The 18651-nt window shown below is 43.0% G+C and overlaps 1 protein-coding gene across 1 annotated transcript in view; it reads left to right on the top strand.

Annotated features, from left to right (window-relative positions):
* PROX1 (prospero homeobox 1) overlaps nucleotides 1-18651 on the top strand; it is a 54552-nt gene that overhangs the window by 910 nt on the left and 34991 nt on the right. Inside the window, exons 2-3 of the mRNA XM_084865578.1 lie at nucleotides 7766-9563; nucleotides 17383-17484. Of these exons, the coding sequence (XP_084721704.1) occupies nucleotides 7833-9563; nucleotides 17383-17484 (1833 nt within the window). The 5' untranslated portion in view covers nucleotides 7766-7832. The remainder of the gene's footprint in view (nucleotides 1-7765; nucleotides 9564-17382; nucleotides 17485-18651) is intronic.

Genomic DNA, 18651 nt, shown 5'->3' with positions numbered 1-18651 from the left:
CCTCATCCTTCTTCCCCGGTCCCCGGGGTGAAGAAGAAAAGTCCGGGCCAGCCCCCGCGTCCCTTCTCTTTGTCTACTTTATTACAGCTGCCTTTCTTTCAGGCTCTTCCAATTTGCTTGTCATTTGCATACCTTTCACTTCTCCTTTTTTGAACCCCAGCCGAGGGCCAGGGAGAAGGGAGGGAGGTGGGGAGAGGGAAGAGGGGGCGCTCTGTGACTTTCCTCTCCTAACACCGAAATGTGGAAATCGGGGTTAGGAGGCGGTGGAGAGATGGTCCCGGGGAGATGAGCGCGGCGCCCCGCTCCTGAGCTCCAGGGGAGCCCGGGGTAGGTCAAGTGGAGCGGGGTCAGGCCGCCCCGGGGGCCTGGAGGGGTCCTGGGGCAGAGGGATTGGTGCCCGGCGCCGCGGGAGGACCCACAGATCGCGCTCGGGAGGTGGGAGGGGGGTGGGGGGTTCTTGGGCAGGGGACTGGCGAGGCCCAGACTCTCTGTCATCGCTTTGGCAGCCCATGGTGCCCGGCTGCTTGGATCGCGTCCTGGCGGGTGGTACCTGCAGTTTTGCCCGTTTGGACGACGGGGGTGGAAGGAAAGGAGAGGTGAGAGTCCTTGTTAATGGGAAGAAGAGTGAGGATGGGGCGGGAAGAGCTGCTATCTTGCCTGGACAGACGTGGTGGGGTGGGGGTCTATGGGTGGGCGGTGGGATTGAGGGGAGACATCACCCAAAGTCCAGTTTAGCGAGTTGTTGGTCCCAGGGCTGTGGCAGCCAGTTACTCCTCCTGCTCAAGCTGAAGCCGCTGGAGAGAGTGTGGATTTGGGAAGGGGGAGTCGGTTTTGAGAGACTAGAGGTCTCCCGCCCCCTTTCAGCTCTTTGGAAGTTGAGTCCTCCAGGCCCAGGCCGATGGGGAAAAAGGAGAAGGCAGGTTTAGGCAGTCAGTCTCCTTAAATAGCCCAAGGAGGCAGGTAGGAGTGTGAAAGTGCTGCTGTTCTTGGCAGTCCCGAGCCCTACTCTGCCTGGGGGGAGGCTGGGAACTCACCTGCTTGTTTTAATTTTTTTCCAAGAAGGTCTGTGTTGTCTCCTTGAGCTTATAAAAACAGACCGAGTACAGGATGGCCTTCTCTCAAAGTCAAGGCTAGAAGTTTTCTTCTCTTGTTTTCTCTCCCTCTCTCTCTCTCTCTCTCTCTCTCTCTCTCTCTCTCTCTCTCTCTCTCTCTCTCTCTCACCTATACCCTCCCATTAAAAAAGTCCCTTTCCTAAACTAGGTAGGCAGAGGTCTATTAGCAGAATGCGCATGAGCAGGGCCTGACAGGTGTGTTGTGTCAAGAAAGACAGGTGCAAATTTCCTCTGTGTCTGTGTGTGTCTGTGCAGTTCCAGACCACAATGCATGCCCCGGGGTTGTAGAGATTTATGAATTTATGGTTGCCCTGGTTAATAGGATTGTCCAGGCTAATGGGAATGGGCTGTTGTTATGTTTTGAGCCCTTGCCATGTGAGTTCTTTGGTTGGGGGTAGGGGACACGTTTGTGTGTGTGTGTGTTTATTTTTCTTAAGGATGTTGGCAGGCGGCTGCTGAGGCTGTGTCTCAGGCTTCTGTCTGCCAGGCGGCTGAAAGTACTCCCACTTCAGGCAGCAGGTGGAGGGAGATTGACTTTCTCTTTGCTTCCCTCCAGTTTATGTCTATCTCCCAGGTCTGGGGGGGGGGGGGGGGTGAGAGCTGTCTTTTGTGTGTGTGTGTGTGTGTGTGTGTGTGTGTGTGTGTGTGTTTTGGACAGCCGTGGGTGATGTGTGTAACTGCCAAGAATACCAAAGTCAGTTTGAAAGTGTGACTGTTGTGAAAGCTTATCTTTTTAGTGTGTGCTTTCTCTCTGCCCAGAAAGAATAGGTATGTGCATGAACTCTTTCAAGTCATATGTTAAATATTCTCATAAAGTGGAATGAGCCTGTCATTGTACTAGACATGTGCCAGATGTCCTAGTTATTACTTTGATGGGGAAGGGAAATCTCAAGTACGTGAGAGGTAACTGCTTTTCTGTTGGATGCAAGATGCGGGCAGTCAGTTCTGTGAAGAGTTCCTTACAAGAACTTCTGAGTATTTTCGAGATGAAAAGGGCTGTATGTACATGGTGAGGAAGTCAAAAGGGGAGTATTTGGGTTAACCTGTCCATGCAACATAACACGGCTATGTTTATGTAATGGTAACACAGACAAAGGTAAGGACTGTGGCTTAATGTGTGAAGGGAGATGTTGAGAATTTAATGTAAGCACTGTATCTGGATTCTTCATACTTGATCTGTACATTCCCCCCCCCCCCCCTTTACACAGGTGACTTCTTGAGTTGCATAGAATTAGGTTGGATGGTGGATGGTTTTTGTTGGTTTTTGTTGCTTGGGCGATGCTCATTGTTTCGTGGAAATGAGATAATGTGTGCCATTTATTCTTTTCGACTTAAGCATCAAAGTTTCCCTCCAATACTTTCCTTGGGTGGCTCTGAAGTTCTTTCATAATTGAAATGTCCTCTATGGATATGTTCTGCTTATTTTTTAATAGGGGCTATCTGTGCTTGGCACTTAGTGATATTTTTATGTGTCCATTATGCAGAATTCTATTTAGTTTAATCACCACCTTGTGGAGGGAAAGTCACACACACATAACATGTATCTTTGTTCCCACTTTATTCATTTCCTAGCATCGGCCCTCTACAAGTGGCACTTGCGATCTTAAAACATAAGGTAGCTGCCAGGTTGGCCATTTATTTGTTCAAAGCACAAACAGGCCTTTTCCCCTGAATTTATTATATCATTTCAGGAATTGTCTTGCATTTGCAACTTATTATATAAGAAATGTTTAAGGTTTAGGATTAACAAAGGAAATTATAAAATGTTACTGATTTCATAATGTGAAGATGGATTGTGCATGCTATGTTGTTAGAGGATTCTAATTAAGTACCTACCGGTATACAAATTGGAAAGAACATATATACACAAGGAATTTCTCAAATCTTATTGCCTAGTGTATGCTAAAGCTTCGGAGGACATTTGGAGTATTTTAAATTTCAACAAAAAGGAAAAAAATGTGTCTTTTCTTGAGATTACATCTCACTCTGATTTACTAACTCTTTTTAAATAAGTAGAAATAAATATTTTAGGCTTGTCTCAAAAAATGTTGTGTTCACTTTGCTGGTGAAAAATGTATGGGATTTTTGATAGGATGGAGGCATTTTAAATGAAATGGTTATGATTTGAGAACTCAACGATGATAGGAAATTTTAAAATCTGATACAAGGTTTTGACAATGCAATCTCAGTTCACTGAAATATTAACTTACGTCAAGTGAGTCCTTAAAGAGTAAACATAAAAGGTTTTCTTAACCTGCTAGCAGGCAGAAACACCTCCAAAGGAAAAGTTGCTAATTAGCAAAAATGAAGGGGACAGTGAAGGGACAGCTTAGACATTTGGGGTAAGGCGTAAGCTACCTAAATCAAATCATCAGATTTTTCCCCCTTTGAATTACTGATTCCCAGATTAATTTATTAATGATAATTCCATTTGAAATTTCATAACCAGGTTGATCCAAGTAGATGAGGGACCTTCAAAGATTGTTTTCTAAAAGAAGTAAAGTGTAATTGAGCAATTTTTTTTTTTTTTTTTTTTTTTTTTTTTTTTTTTTTTTTATCAACGAAGACAGATAATCTAAAGAATCCAAACAGGAAACCATGCCAACCTTACAATTGCCCTGCCTCACAAAAGATTTGTCTGAACTATCTGGATAATTACTGTAATGAAACATTTCTTTGTCCAGAATAAGGACTCCAGGTAGAAGCATAAAAGTTGTACTCCCCTCCCACAAACAAGTTCTTGATTCAAGTCAGAGCACTTAACCACTTTCTACTTCACACCAGTGTTCCTTAAAAATGCTTCACTGAAAATTATTCTCTACTCACATCAAGTCATCAGCTTCCTTAGGATTATGTTAAATAGAATGTCAGATCACTCCAATGTTAATTAAGAATCTTTGGGAGTAATTAAAATCGGACTTGATTGTACCTGGATACTTATTCTTATATTTTACTAGAAGGAATCTGCTGTGCTAAGATATCCATTGCATAAAGAATTGTTAGAGCATTTGTGCCTAAGGGTACAACAAAAATATTTAACAGTGAAAAATATTCTCTAGAGATGTTCACCTTAATTAAAGAGGAGTTTACAGGAGTAGATTATGTATATCTAATCAATAATACATTGGAGTTCAAATTCAACGTCAGTAATATTCTGCATACTGGCTGAGACTCAGGTTCACCCCTGCTGTTCAGGAAGTTTCGGATTGCCTGGTACAACTCAAAATTAATGTTGAAATTAAAATACAAGATGATAATAATGCTGGGGGAAATAGAAGGTAGCAGGAAAATAGGAAGACCAAATATGAGATGGATTGGCTCCATAAAAAGAAGCCATAGACAGGACTCTACAGAAGCTGTGCAGGGATGTTGAAGACTGGACATTTCGGTCATCACTCATTCTTAGTGTCTCCAGGAGTTGAAGCTGACTTAACGGTACATAACACACACACAAGAATCAATAAGAATTGTAGCTGAGACATTCTGGTTTAGTACATATGTTGAAAAATAAAAGACTTTTTAAAAATCCTAATGGACAGGGCAATATCAATGATAAAGTCACTCGATAGCATTTTCTAAATTCTGAATTGGGAAATCGTGGAAGTGCTTTGAAAGTATTTTCAAGTGATTTAATTTGCATTATACTCATTTAACTGTGTTTCTTATGTGGTTAATAATAATAATAATAATATATATATATATATATATATATATATATATATATCCTGTTTGTGAAACATTATGATAGTAAAATACTATGTCAACTAGTTATAATTATTTAGTCTTTCCCGTAGCCTCCATAGGTTATAAACCTACAGTGTACTAGTACAATTATTTCTAAGTTTAGGTCCAAGCTATATGGAGAGATATATTTCTTCTATTAATATAATCCCTTGTCTTGCTCGATTATATAATTTTTGCCGTTTGTTTCATCCTATTTATTATGTCTCAGCTGGGTATGGTACAGCAAGACCTAAAAGTAATTAAATTCTCTTAGCACACAACAGAAACGGATCATGATTTAGTCTAAAAATGCTGACTGATTGAAAGGGAACAGCAAAAAAACAGAGTAGTTTGGTGAATTCGGAGGAAGTTCAGGCTGTTTTTCTTCAAAGATCCAACAAGCACGTTTAGCACTATTCTCCAGTGAAGAGGAGGGAGAATATCAATTCTTTCCACCTTAGGAAGAGCACAGCCCTCCTCTTGGCTCTGGCAGGAGGCAGGGGTGCAGCTGTTGAGACCTGGGCTGGATGAGAGGAAGTGCAGTTGACGCAGAGGTAAATGGCAGCTGGGAAAGGAAGGATGCCTGGGGATGACCTTGTGCTCATCTCTTGCACAGCCTGTCACGTCTGAGCCTCTGGTGCAGAGGTGCTCTTCCCACAGCAAGGATGGGGAGCAGCACAATCTCCCGTTTGGGTATGAAGGTGAACGGGGAGAAAAACACTGCAGAAAGTTGGGTCAGTGTATTGACTGGAGATCCGTGTGCTTTGCAGGTGACATTATAGAGAGAAGGATTTGCACACAAAAAGAATTAAATTTTTAAAATAGTGGCAATGAGCTCCGCTTTTGGAAAGCTGAACTGCATGCAGAAAAGACCTCTCCCTCAATATGCAAGTCTTTCTGAGAATTCACTGTCATCTTTTTTCTTGTTTGTCTCACTCAGTCTTTCCTCCTCTCCCTCCCACCTGACAGCTACACCGGGTTTATCAGATCTAACGTGTTAGTGAGAGATCTGTCGTTGCATCTTTGTATTTCTGAAACCAATTTTATCAGTATTGTGTGAGGAGTCCAATTTTCCCAAAATTGACATTGAACTCAGTACTGAAGTTATTAAGGCTTGTTTCCATTCCAAATTCAGGAAATTATTATTTTGAGGCATACAAAAAGTATTCTATACTCAAACATACAGATATATATGTATACATACATATTGATATGCACATACCCATATATGTATATACACACATATATGAAGAGGCATCCTACTGCTTTCACGAGATTCTAAAACAGGCTCTTTTAAAATGATGTAGCTTCACACAGGAACCAGAAGCAAGGTCTGCATGATGAAATCTCTCTCACTTTAAAAAAAAAAAAATACATGCTGCCATCTAAGCACTGAGCATTTTCTTGATTTTTTTACAGGTTATTTCATGCTGAAATCATGCCTATTTGCATGGATAGCCATTCTTTAAAACTAGCCACAGATGCAGTCCTGGGGAGCACGTAGATGTTTTCACAGGTGAACCGAAAGAGATGGGAGCGGTTCCAAGCACTCCGCACGCTGCCTTTGGCAATGGACCCTGTTATTGTGAAGATGTGCTCTGTTAGGCAAACGTGAAGTTTAATATTAGATAAACCCTGGGTGAAAAAAAAATCCTCATTTCCTCCACAAAACGTTAATTGTAAGCAAGAAAAAAAAAAAAGAGATTGACATCTCACATGTATGCCACATGTGGGGTTAGCATCACTAGTTAATAAGTCTCAAAATATGGCAACTACCTTTTATAAAACCCAAGGAGGGATGTTCTCTTTTTCACATGGTGTTCCCGAGAAACAATGGAAGTTCGAAGGCAGAAAAGGTATTTCCTTTCTCACATATATTGCAGTCATTCTATTTTCTTTCTTCTTCATACATCTTTTTTTTTTTTTTTTTTTTTTTGGTCTTTATTTCTGTGGGTTTTTTTTTTTCTTACATCCAGCATATGAAATAAGATTCACAAGTGATGTACGTTGAAGAGTTTCTTTAAGCATGGGGAGTATTATTGTGGCAGATTTTAGCAGAAGAAAACTAGTCCTGAAGATATATTTATCCTTGCCTAATTCAATTTATTGATTTCTAAAATGTAACATGTCGTTCTTTTGCAGTGAGTTCAACTTGATAATTTAAGTAATCAGAAGGGCATCATGGAAATTTTTAAATAGTCTCATACTTACATTAAAAAACCCAAAAGATACAATCTTCAATAGTGATTTTACTAATAAAAAAATGCATATTATGCTAAATAAGCAGACTTGTAGTAGGAGTATTTGTGCAGTGATTTCAATGTGAAATTGGCCATCTATGTTGGCAAGATGCTGATGGGGCTGTTCTCATTTCATTTCACATTTGACAAAAATATTTTAAAATTTGGTAACAAAGGGTGCGTTTTAAATATTTGCCTTTACTTTAGTGCTCTTTTCATAGCCTTAAAATTTTAATGCAGAAATGGAATTTTGCATCCCAATTTCACCTAGCCTCAAAATTAAATCCTATTTCTTAAGTACAGCTCACGTCCATCTTCTTTTGTAATGTGAATCTGACTGCCCAAAATCTAATCAATTGGTTGTCAGAGGCTGTGTACTTATAATCTACTATTTCTTCTGACGATAAACAGTATCATTTTAGGCATTTGTGAAAGAGAATCATATTACTGGTGCTTAAGCAGTTTTGGCTTTTTTTTTTTTTTTTTTTAATCTTAATCCATCTTAAACCAGTGGAGCAGAAATATTTAAAAATGTTTCATTTCAAGCAGAGTGCATAATAAATTTCAATAATTGTAATGTGCCATAAATCCCAGAGCCTATGCATTTTGTATTTGATTCAGGATTGAGGTCAGGAAATTTGGAGAAATTTAAAGAAAATGATTCATCAGTCCTTTTGTTCTGTTGGCCAGGGTCCCGGGATTCTTGAGCTGTGCCCAGCTGACGAGCTTTTGAAGATGGCACAATAACTGCCCAGTGATGCCTGACCATGACAGCACAGCCCTCTTAAGCCGGCAGACCAAGAGGAGAAGAGTTGACATTGGAGTGAAAAGGACGGTAGGGACAGCATCTGCATTTTTTGCTAAGGCGAGAGCCACGTTTTTTAGTGCCATGAATCCCCAAGGTTCCGAGCAGGATGTTGAGTATTCGGTGGTGCAGCATGCAGATGGGGAGAAGTCAAATGTGCTCCGCAAGCTGCTGAAGAGGGCGAACTCGTATGAAGATGCCATGATGCCTTTTCCAGGAGCAACCATAATTTCCCAGCTGTTGAAAAATAACATGAACAAAAATGGTGGCACGGAGCCCAGTTTCCAAGCCAGCGGTCTCTCCAGCACGGGCTCCGAAGTACATCAGGAGGATATATGCAGCAACTCTTCAAGAGACAGCCCCCCAGAGTGTCTTTCCCCCTTTGGCAGGCCTACTATGAGTCAGTTTGATATGGATCGCTTGTGTGACGAGCACCTGAGAGCAAAGCGCGCCCGGGTGGAGAATATCATCCGGGGGATGAGCCATTCCCCCAGCGTGGCGTTAAGGGGCAATGAAAATGAAAGAGAGATGGCCCCACAGTCTGTGAGTCCCCGGGAAAGTTACCGGGAAAACAAACGCAAGCAAAAGCTGCCCCAGCAGCAGCAGCAGAGTTTCCAGCAGCTGGTTTCAGCCCGAAAGGAACAGAAGCGAGAGGAGCGCCGACAGCTGAAACAGCAGCTGGAGGACATGCAGAAACAGCTGCGCCAGCTGCAGGAAAAGTTCTACCAAATCTATGACAGCACTGATTCTGAAAATGATGAAGATGGTAACCTGTCTGAAGACAGCATGCGCTCGGAGATGCTGGATGCCCGGGCCCAGGACTCCGTAGGGAGGTCAGATAACGAGATGTGCGAGCTAGACCCGGGACAGTTCATTGACCGAGCCCGGGCCCTGATCAGGGAGCAGGAGATGGCTGAGAACAAGCCCAAGCGAGAAGGCAGCAACAAAGAGAGAGACCACGGGCCAAACTCCTTACAGCCGGAAGGCAAACATTTGGCCGAGACCTTGAAACAGGAGCTGAACTCTGCCATGTCGCAAGTGGTGGACACGGTGGTCAAAGTCTTTTCGGCCAAGCCCTCCCGCCAGGTTCCTCAGGTCTTCCCCCCTCTCCAGATCCCCCAGGCCCGGTTCGCAGTCAACGGGGAAAACCACAATTTCCACACCGCCAACCAGCGCCTGCAGTGCTTTGGCGACGTCATCATTCCGAACCCCCTGGACACCTTCGGCAACGTGCAGATGCCCAGCTCCACGGACCAGACGGAAGCCCTGCCCCTGGTGGTCCGCAAAAACTCCTCCGACCAGTCTGCCTCCGGCCCCCCCGCCGGCGGCCACCACCAGCCCCTGCACCAGTCGCCTCTCTCTGCCACGGCGGGCTTCACCACCTCCACCTTCCGCCACCCTTTCCCCCTCCCCTTGATGGCCTACCCGTTCCAGGGTCCATTAGGTGCTCCCTCTGGCTCCTTCTCGGGGAAAGACAGAGTGTCCCCCGAGTCCTTGGACTTAACCAGGGAGACGACGAGTCTGAGGACCAAGATGTCATCCCACCACCTGAGCCACCACCCTTGTTCACCAGCACACCCACCCAGCACGGCTGAGGGACTCTCCTTGTCACTCATCAAGTCCGAGTGTGGCGACCTGCAAGACATGTCTGAGATCTCACCTTATTCCGGAAGTGCAATATCCTTTTCTTTTCCCCTCCCGGAAAACCAAACAAAATAAAGGCTTCCCAACAGGCGGGTCAGGTGCACAGCACATGGAGAATAATGTAGGTTAGCACCTTCTGAAGAATTCATTCATTCCTGTTACTCAAAGTAAGTTTGAGCAACAGGCCTGTGGCACTTCTAATGGCACAAAACCTCCCCAACTAAACCAACACCTTTGCAATTTTTACAAGTTGTGAACTGTCCCCAAAGAGCTGGTATTTAATATTATGCTTTATCAGCAGTGTTTTTCTGCTGTTCTTCCTGTATTCTCTTCTTACCCTTTTACTTTTTTAAAATAAAATTTATTGATGGATTGATTTAGATATTTTTATTGATTTCAGAGAGGAAGGAAGAGATAGAAACAGCAAAGATGAGAGAGAAGCATCAAACAGCTACCTCCTACACACCCCACACTGGGCATGTGCCCTGACTGGGAATTGAACCATGACCTTCTGGTTCATAGGTCAATGCTTAACCACTGAGCCAGGCCTGCTGGGCTTAAATATATATATTTTTTTATTTCAGAGAGGAAGGCAGAGGGGAGGGAGAGAGAGAAGCATCAATGATTGGCTGCCTCATGCATGCCCCCTACTGGGGATCAAGCCCACAACCCTGGCATGTGCCCTTGATCGGAATCGAACCCGGGACCCTGCAGTCCCCAGGCCCATGCTCTATCTACTGAGCCAAACCAGCTGGGGCTACCTTTTTTTTTTTTTTCCAAGAGTAAAATCAGAGATAGAAAGAAATCTCATTGTAATATTGAATTCTATCAGATATATAATTTTTAAGAAATGGAAAGTTTTAGAATGGAGTGAAAAGTCAGTGTCAGATGCCATAAGAAGAATTCTCCCTTTAAGCCCTGAACAGGTTCCTGGGCTGTTTAAAGAAGGCTTGATGCAGCCTGGTGAAGAGCGCTGTGCTGGTGGGAGAGAGAGGGGTGTGGGAGAGGAGGTGGACTCTCACTGTAATCCTGGAGCGAGACGCGGTTTTTTAAAGGAAACGCACAGGTACTGATTTATTCAGGCCGCATCGGCCTCTCGTTCACCAAGGTCTGTTCTTTGGGGCTGGTGCAGCTGCCTTCCATGCATGATTAACCTCTGTTCAGCCATACACTGAAATCTTTTGTCCTAACATACACAAAGCAAATTATTTTGGAAAGCGAGAGAGCACAATTAAATATAAAACTCAAGCTGTATTCGACTTAAAAAATGGCTCTTTTTATGACTCTTTTATATTTTGAACCTGACTTTGATGTAGAGATGCCAGTTACATAGTTTATTGGCTCTGTCCTGCACTCTGGCTATTTTTAATTGATGATTTTTTTCCCCCTCTATAAATTGGTCCTTGCAGTAAATTCTTAAGAATCTTGTTGGTCATTGATGTTCTGGGTCGTAGACTAGTCGCTTTGGGGGGAGGGAGGGCAGGTAGAGAGGCATGTTTCTTTTATAATAAGTTGCCATATGGGTATAACATTTAGCAATTAAGTTGGCTGTTGCTAAATTAAGGATTTTGAGCAATCATCTTGATGACTAGAAATTGACATTTTAGTATGTAAACCCACTCAGGAGGCTGCCACTTGAGTGCAAAGTCCCAGCTCTGGTGGAAATAAATGTGTTTTCCCAGGTAGTGAAGGTCGTCCTTCCAGCCAAATCTTAGGATACTGGTAAAGATTTCTGATAAGGTGAATGGGAATCACTAGCAGCAGACCCGCTTGGGCAGCTAGCAGAGTGTCTTTCTCTGGCAAAGAAGAGAATCATGTCATGAGAGAAAGCAAGAGAAAGATGTTGAGGACCTAGCTTTATAAATAGAAACTGAGTGTTGGTTTGGTTTCAGATTTAACTTCTACCGCTCAAAGACCTAAAATCTAACCCATTGGTCATGCATCAGAGCTGTGCCAAGCACCATACATTACCTGTGATGAGCAGGCAATGAACAAGCAGAATGATTGGAATATAGCTATGTGTGATGAGATAGGCAAAGTAAGACATAAGGACTGGATTTTTTTTTTACCCTTTTTAGGCTGAACATCTTCCAAAGTTCATGTTCATACCAGACTACTGTCCAGAGCCCAACCCCATCTCTTCAGAGACCCTCTAGCACAGTGGTCGGCAAACTCATTAGTCAACAGAGCCACAGTACAACGATTGAAATTTCTTTTGAGAGCCAAATTTTTTAAACTTAAACTATATAGGTACATTATTATTAACTTAATTAAGGTACTCCTAAGCTGGCCTTTGCTAAAAACTCAAAGGACTAAAGAGCCACATGTGGCTCACGAGCAGCAGTTTGCAGACCACGGCTCTAGTTCATTTGAAGCCAATAGTAGTGATGGTGGATTCTCTCTCTCTCTGTCTCTGACACACACACACCATACCACATCACGGAAAAGGACATGCCTATTTTGGTGAATATTTGAAGTCAGGTTTCAAAGTCTTATAAGTCCATATTAAATTCTTTATCTCAAGATGCCTGCTTATGAAGTTTGTTTTTTTTTTAATTAGACTTTTCAATGTAACCAGATAATTTTCTGTATTTTTTTTTAAGTTGGATCTTCTAGAAAAAAATCTTTTTGACTGCATAAAGTGGCCATGCTCATTGTCTCTGACTTTCTAAATCTCCTGAGGAATTTTAAGGATTTGAATGGAAAGAAGTTCCTTTTATTTCTACACGTATCAAAGGCTTTAGAGAGAATATAGTTGCTTTTTCTTCAGATGAATAACTTCTCTTCTCTCCTCCCAAGATAAGGTTCTGTTAAACGGTGGTGGTTTGGAAACACCTGTGGTTCACATGCAATGTTAGTTTCTTGTACCTGGAGGTGTTTCTTCTATGTCGCTAAATAATTTGGACCACTTGTTGCAAGTAATGATTACATTTCCTACCTTCTAGCTCTCTGCCCTCTGCCTCTTTCTCTTTCGCCTTTGCCACATCACACTTTTAACCATTTATGTCATTGATATATTATTTCTTAGGAAGATGATAGGCAAGCAACCTTTTCTTTTCTTTTTAATATCATTTTTACTTATATCAGAGAGGAAGGGAGAGGGAGAGGTTGAGAGAGACAAACATCAATGATAAGAGAGAATAATTAATAGCTGTCTCCTGCATACCACCCCTTCCTTATTCCCCTCCCCTCAATGGGGATTTAGCCTACAACCTAGGCATGTGTCCTGGCTGGGAAATGAACCCTTAACCTCCTGGCTTACAGGTCAGTGCTCAACCACTGAGCAACACTGGCCAGGCAAACAACCTTTTCTATATAGTCCACATAATTCTGAAGCCAGTGAGGATCTGCATGTTCCTTGGGAAACTGGGCTGACTTTTCTGCTTGCTTCATCCTTGTATGGCAGTGAGTTCTTCCTTTGTGTGTAGGCAAAATTCTCAAGCATTTAGTTTAAAGAAATCTCTAGGAACCACATTGAATGGTGACTTACTTCAGTTTTAGGCATGGGAGCACATATTTGAACCTGTAGTTACTCGTGTTGAAAAGGTCAGTGGAAATGAGATGACATGGTACCACTATAATCGTCGTTATGTTTTTATTTTTAGTTCCCGGGTTTCCGAGTTGTGATGAATAATTTAATTCTTAAGGAACAATTCTTTCCCACTTCGGAGGGCATCATCTGTTTCTCTGAACAAAAGTAGCCAAGACAAGAACTACCGGGAGCACCAGCTTACCAGAGAAATCCACTTAAGTTCAGCACATTAGGCATCTGTGTTCTAGAAGGGAGAACAGTACCATGCTCTCCCTTCTAACAGAAAGGAAATGGTGAGCGTGTGCATGTTCCACTGAATGTCAGTGCACCTGCTCACGTCTTGGGTATAAAAAAAATGTGTCCAGTATCTTTGCAAATGAATCTATTTAATCAAATATTAAGTTCTATTCAAATCCCCAAAGAAACAGCCAGCCAATTGTTTTCCTCCGTGATGTTCCTTGTCATTCGTCCTCTTTGCATCTCAAGAGAAATAGCCTTGTGTAGGCCTCAAACATTTGCATGCACCCAGTTAAAGCCCGTAAGGATCCTAAGCCTTTAAGACGTGCAGGTGAAGACACACCTGTTCTCTGTGCGGGCCAGCTGTCCCTACTGGGCTTTGAGGAAGGATGTTAACAATACTTGAAGCAGTTTCAAAAGGAACGTTGTTTAATAGCTTGAAATTAAAGTCTAACCAGAATAGGTGGGTTAAAAATGAATTTCTAAGGTGTGAAATAATCCATAGAAGTTGATCTTTTACATTTTTTTTTTAAAGCTTCTGGGGGCCATAGTAGTTATTTTCGCTATAGGGAAACATGTATATTCAAGACTAAAAGATTCTGGGTTCCTGTCCATCTTTTCCACTGTGAAGTAAAATTTAAAAAATATTCATCCCCCGGTTATGGTGAGCTTAGAGAAGCAACCACTTCATTGCTCTATCACTGTCACGAAATGAGATCGTTTAGATCTGTGCTCCCCGGTTTTAGATTTCCCAGGGGCAAGAGTCTTAGAAATATAGCAAGTCAGAGGCAGAAGGAGAAAGCGGAAATTCTCTGGGATCCAAAGGGGTTCAGAAAAACGTAGGTAAGCAGTCCCCCTCCGCGTGGCTGGAGATGCAGCTTGTAAAATCTCCAGCCACAATTCAGAGTGCAGACTGGGAAAAAGAGAATTTTCCTTCCTCTTGCCTCCACCACCCATTATTCTCCCATTTGCCTTTTTGCTGCCTCCGCTGCTCCTCCGGCTGCTGCTGCTGCGTGTAGGTAAGGTTATATTGTGCTTGGTAAACAGACAACACGCATTCTCAGGTTGTTTGAACACCGCTTTAGATTCAGCTGTAGCACTCTACTTCTCTGATCTTTTATATTCCCCAGCAGATGTCTTTCATTAACTTATGGATTTATCATCTTTTCTTTTTTTTCTCCCCCTTTTCCTTTTCTTTCTTTCTTGCTTTTTTTTTTTTTTTTTTTTTTACACCTGGCAGCTGTCTCAAGTTTCAGCAGTTATTGTCTATTTTGCATTACACATAGAATTGAATGTCATCTGTCTTCACAAAGCTATGGCTAAGAGAATTGAGGCAAAGCCACATGAGCTGCCTGGACAGATCTTGTTTGCGTTCCATCCCCCCCCCTCCCCTCACCCACCCATACCCCCTCCCTTTACCTCCTTAATATTTATTTGTGCTCATTTTCTTTCCTGGCCTTGAATGGAGCTTAGCTCGTGTTCAGTACAGCTGTATGTTTACTGAATCTATTCCATCATGAGTCATTGTGCGTGTGTAAGTATCCTGGAAACAGCTAGTGCTTTCTTGGAAGAACAGTTGCTTTTCAGCACAAGCACTTAAAAGGGAAATTAACCAATTGGTCAGTTCAGATTTATTTTGAGGAGGCAAAAAAAAAAAAAAAAAAAAAAAAAGGATTATCTAACTGTTGGCTTTTAAAGGTTTCATTAGCTATTTTTAATAGTTGATTAGAAACATCTATTTTATGGGAATTTTATCTCAATTACACGGCGGGCGAGGGAGCAAGATTTATCCTGTGTTCCCTTGCAACCGATCGATTCCAAGTATTACCAACAGGAAGCGTTTCAAAGCAAAAACAGACTTGAGAAATCAAAAGCCTCAGCGTCCCCATTAAAAATAAGATGGAAGCTGGCTTTGCCTTTTAAAATAAAAAAAAGAACGAGACCATCTCTTAGCAAAAATATAAATGCGTGGAAAGCTTCGGGAAGTTTCCGTGGTGCTCTTAACCGTCCGAGAGCCACAGCAAAAAGCAATTGGTTCTGTAGGAGGCCACGCTGTGAAAGATTTGGGACGTTTCCCCCCACGAAGAGTTAAATGTACGAGGTTGTTTTAATGTAACCGTCAAAAAAAAAAAAAAAAGATTAGAACCCAGATCTGAGAATGTTTGTGGAAGTTTGGACTCGCCTAAAACTCTTATCGTGAGGCAATAGGAGACAGCTTGCAACTATTATTTCACTTATCCATCTGGACAGATGGCCCTGAAGTAGGCTGTTCTCCTTTCGCCGTCTCTATCTGTCTAATGGAGGTTACTGGAGGGCCTTTCAGCCCTCTCCTTGGCACAAAAAGTATGTCAGTCATAAATTATCGTCTTTGTGATCATTAAGGATCTCAAACAAAAACACAAGTTCAGTTAAGCTGCTTTGGCTTACAGATCTGAAAAATCAAAATTTCTTGCCTCGGTGTTTATTTTCAGTGCAGAGGGGGGGGGGAAAATAAAATAAAAATAAAGCCCAATATTGAACTCTTCTGTTTACCCACCAAGGTGATCTTTCGCACAATTTGCATGATATTAAAAGGAGATGCTAATCACCTTCTCAGCAGAGTATTTGGCTAAAAACACCCTGTTAGAAAGTAGTCAAGAGCTTATCAATATTAATTTGATTCTGCTTCCGTAGTAACTCGCTGGGTTCCCCGTGTTCTGAACGATGGCTCGCGCTGTACTCCGTGGAGGTCATTTGGAAACATTTCCTAAATATCTGTGTGTATTTGACCTTTTTTTGCATAAGGTGTGAGATTTCTGTTGGGTAGAAAAACTCTCTCTCTCTCTCTCTCTCTCTCTCTCTCTCTCTCTAACACACACACACACACGCACACACACATGCACACAAACACGCACACGCACACGCACGCACACACATTTTTTCTTTTTTCCTAATTTTTCCCAGACTCTCTTTTAAGAGAAAAATCCTTAGAGAAGCTTCTAGGAAGGACCCTTAATTGACCTTGTGGGGGACCACATTGATTTTCTCCACGTGCAATCTTCATTTCTGATAAATTATAAAGCCATTAATTTGCTGAGGAAATGGCAGGGCCAGGCTGCGGCACAGATGTGACCAGGGCCGCCCCAGCTCCGAGCGTGCGGAGGAGTGCCAAGAATCCGGGCGAGAATCAGGAAGCCTGGATTGTTATGGTTAGCCTCACATTCTCTCGGGAACTGTTTTAGTTGCTGCTGTTTACAGATCTAAAAGGTAATGATGTTTCCAGATAAATAGGCCTTCTTATTTGGGGTAAGTGGCCATTTATTGATCTGCTAACCCACGGCTATTGATTTGTTAGTCTCAACCACTGCGCTCCTCTCCAAGGAGTTAACTATAAATCCGGGAGAGGCAAATTGTACTTGGTCTTGGATCATTGCTTTAACAAAAGCGACACTCCCCCCCCCCCCCATGCCCCCAAAAACCCGGCCCCGTTCTCTCTGTGCCAAAAGGACCCTTTCCCAAATTTAGCTATTATTTAAAAGGGAACAATTAAAAGGATACAATAATAAGATAGGAAGAAAGTGAGTCAATAACGCTCCGTTACATTAGCGCTGAAAGGTAAAATGCGAAGCTTGCACCGAAAGGTAAAATGCCAAGTGTTCAAAATAATGCCTTTTGTGTTTTCACGCACATTAGGATAATAATTTGATGTAAACTGCAGAGCGCGGAGAGAAGAATAAACAGAACCATAATTGTGAAGAAGAAGAAGAAGAAGAAAAAAAAAACTCTCCTGTTAAGAGTTGTGTAGCACGTGTTGGGTGCATTTGTCTCCTTAGCAACAAGTGAACGTATAGAGAGAGGGGCTTTGCTTTGCCATCCTCGCCACAAAGTGGCCAGGATTCTGCAACTGAATTGTGCATCCTCGCCGTGGCATTTGGCAATCTGTGGCAGGCAGTGGGCATTTGGAGCAAGCGGCGGCAGGTCAGGGGTGGATTCCATGGCTGCGTGGTGGGCCTCCAGACTCCCGGGAGGGGGTGGGGGGGTGGGGGGGAGGTGGCCTGGTCCCTGTGTTTAAAGCAATATTTTCCTTAACCAATTGCATCCTACATGCAGGAGGGATTGTCACCCAATCACTTGAAAAAAGCAAAGCTCATGTTCTTTTATACCCGTTATCCCAGCTCCAACATGCTGAAGACCTACTTCTCCGATGTAAAGGTAGGGATGTTTTGTTGTTATTCATTCCCCCCCCCCCCCCCTTCAATCTCTGTGCATGTTGTCGTGATTTGAACTTTGGGGAGGTGATGGAGCTGAGTGTGGGATCAGTTCACGGATACACCTGTGTTGTACTGATTTCATGCACTCGTCCTTCTGTCTAAAGCTGGGCCAAGCAAAGCCGCCCCCTGCGAATTGAGACCGCAGGGCCGGTCTTAATAAGTCCCGTGGTTTCCATGGCAGCCCGGGAGAAACTTCGCCTCTGTCTTTAGCCGTCTTAGGAACTTCTTGGGAGAGATTTCAGCTGGTACCGAATGGGTGTGCTTCGGGGGATGCTTAGCCCCTCCCCTCAGCAACAGCCCACTGTTTCTGTTTTATTCCTGCGTGTGCTTTTGAAAGCAAACCCTAGCACCTCCTTTACCCCCCTGCCGGAAAGGAGCGTACATTGAAATTCTCTATGCAGTAGCTGCTTAAAAACAAAAGTGATGATTGTCCCTTATTTACAACTTAATTTGTTGTTGATGTAGAGTACACTGAGCATAAGGAGAATGAATAAAGTGACAGATTCAGGACACATTATTCAAATGAGGATATGAAAGCTGTCGGGCCTACAGCTGCAGCCTGCCTCATTCTACAGAATATGGGGACCTCCTGGTTCTTTCTATGCGTGCGTGCATGTGTGTGTGGGGGGGGGGGGGGAGGGGAGGAAGGGGGGTGTTTAAGTAATTGTTTGCATCAACTTGATGTTGTGTTAATCATCTGTAACTTTTTAAAACATAGATTGGGTTTTGATGATGATAATGGCACGCATGGTATCATTATCCAAGGATCTTGCTAAACATTACATTAGCCGAGATTAGTTTATTAGGGATGGGTGCCTCTCCCCCACCCTCCCCTCCCCACCCCCATATGTATACGTTCTTATGTCTGCCACGGAGAGAATTCCCGAGCAGCCAAAATCTGCTCGTTCCTCCGCACGCCCCTCTCTGCGGAGTGTTTTGTGCCCGGTGCCCGCGTTGCTTCCTTGGCCCTCTTTTGCGGGCCAACGCATTTCGGTTTCCTTCACTGATGTTTTCTTTGGCCTTATAAGAAAAGTTCTGTTTTCCCTCCTGTTTGCTTTGAGTTGTGTATCAACTTCAGGCTTTTATCTTTCTCCTTCCCTGGCCGAGC

The sequence above is a fragment of the Pipistrellus hanaki genome (assembly GCF_964339955.1).
Source record: "Pipistrellus hanaki genome assembly, chromosome: 18".
NCBI classification, from domain to species: Eukaryota; Metazoa; Chordata; class Mammalia; order Chiroptera; family Vespertilionidae; genus Pipistrellus; species Pipistrellus hanaki.
This window is presented reverse-complemented; position numbering and strand designations above follow the sequence as displayed.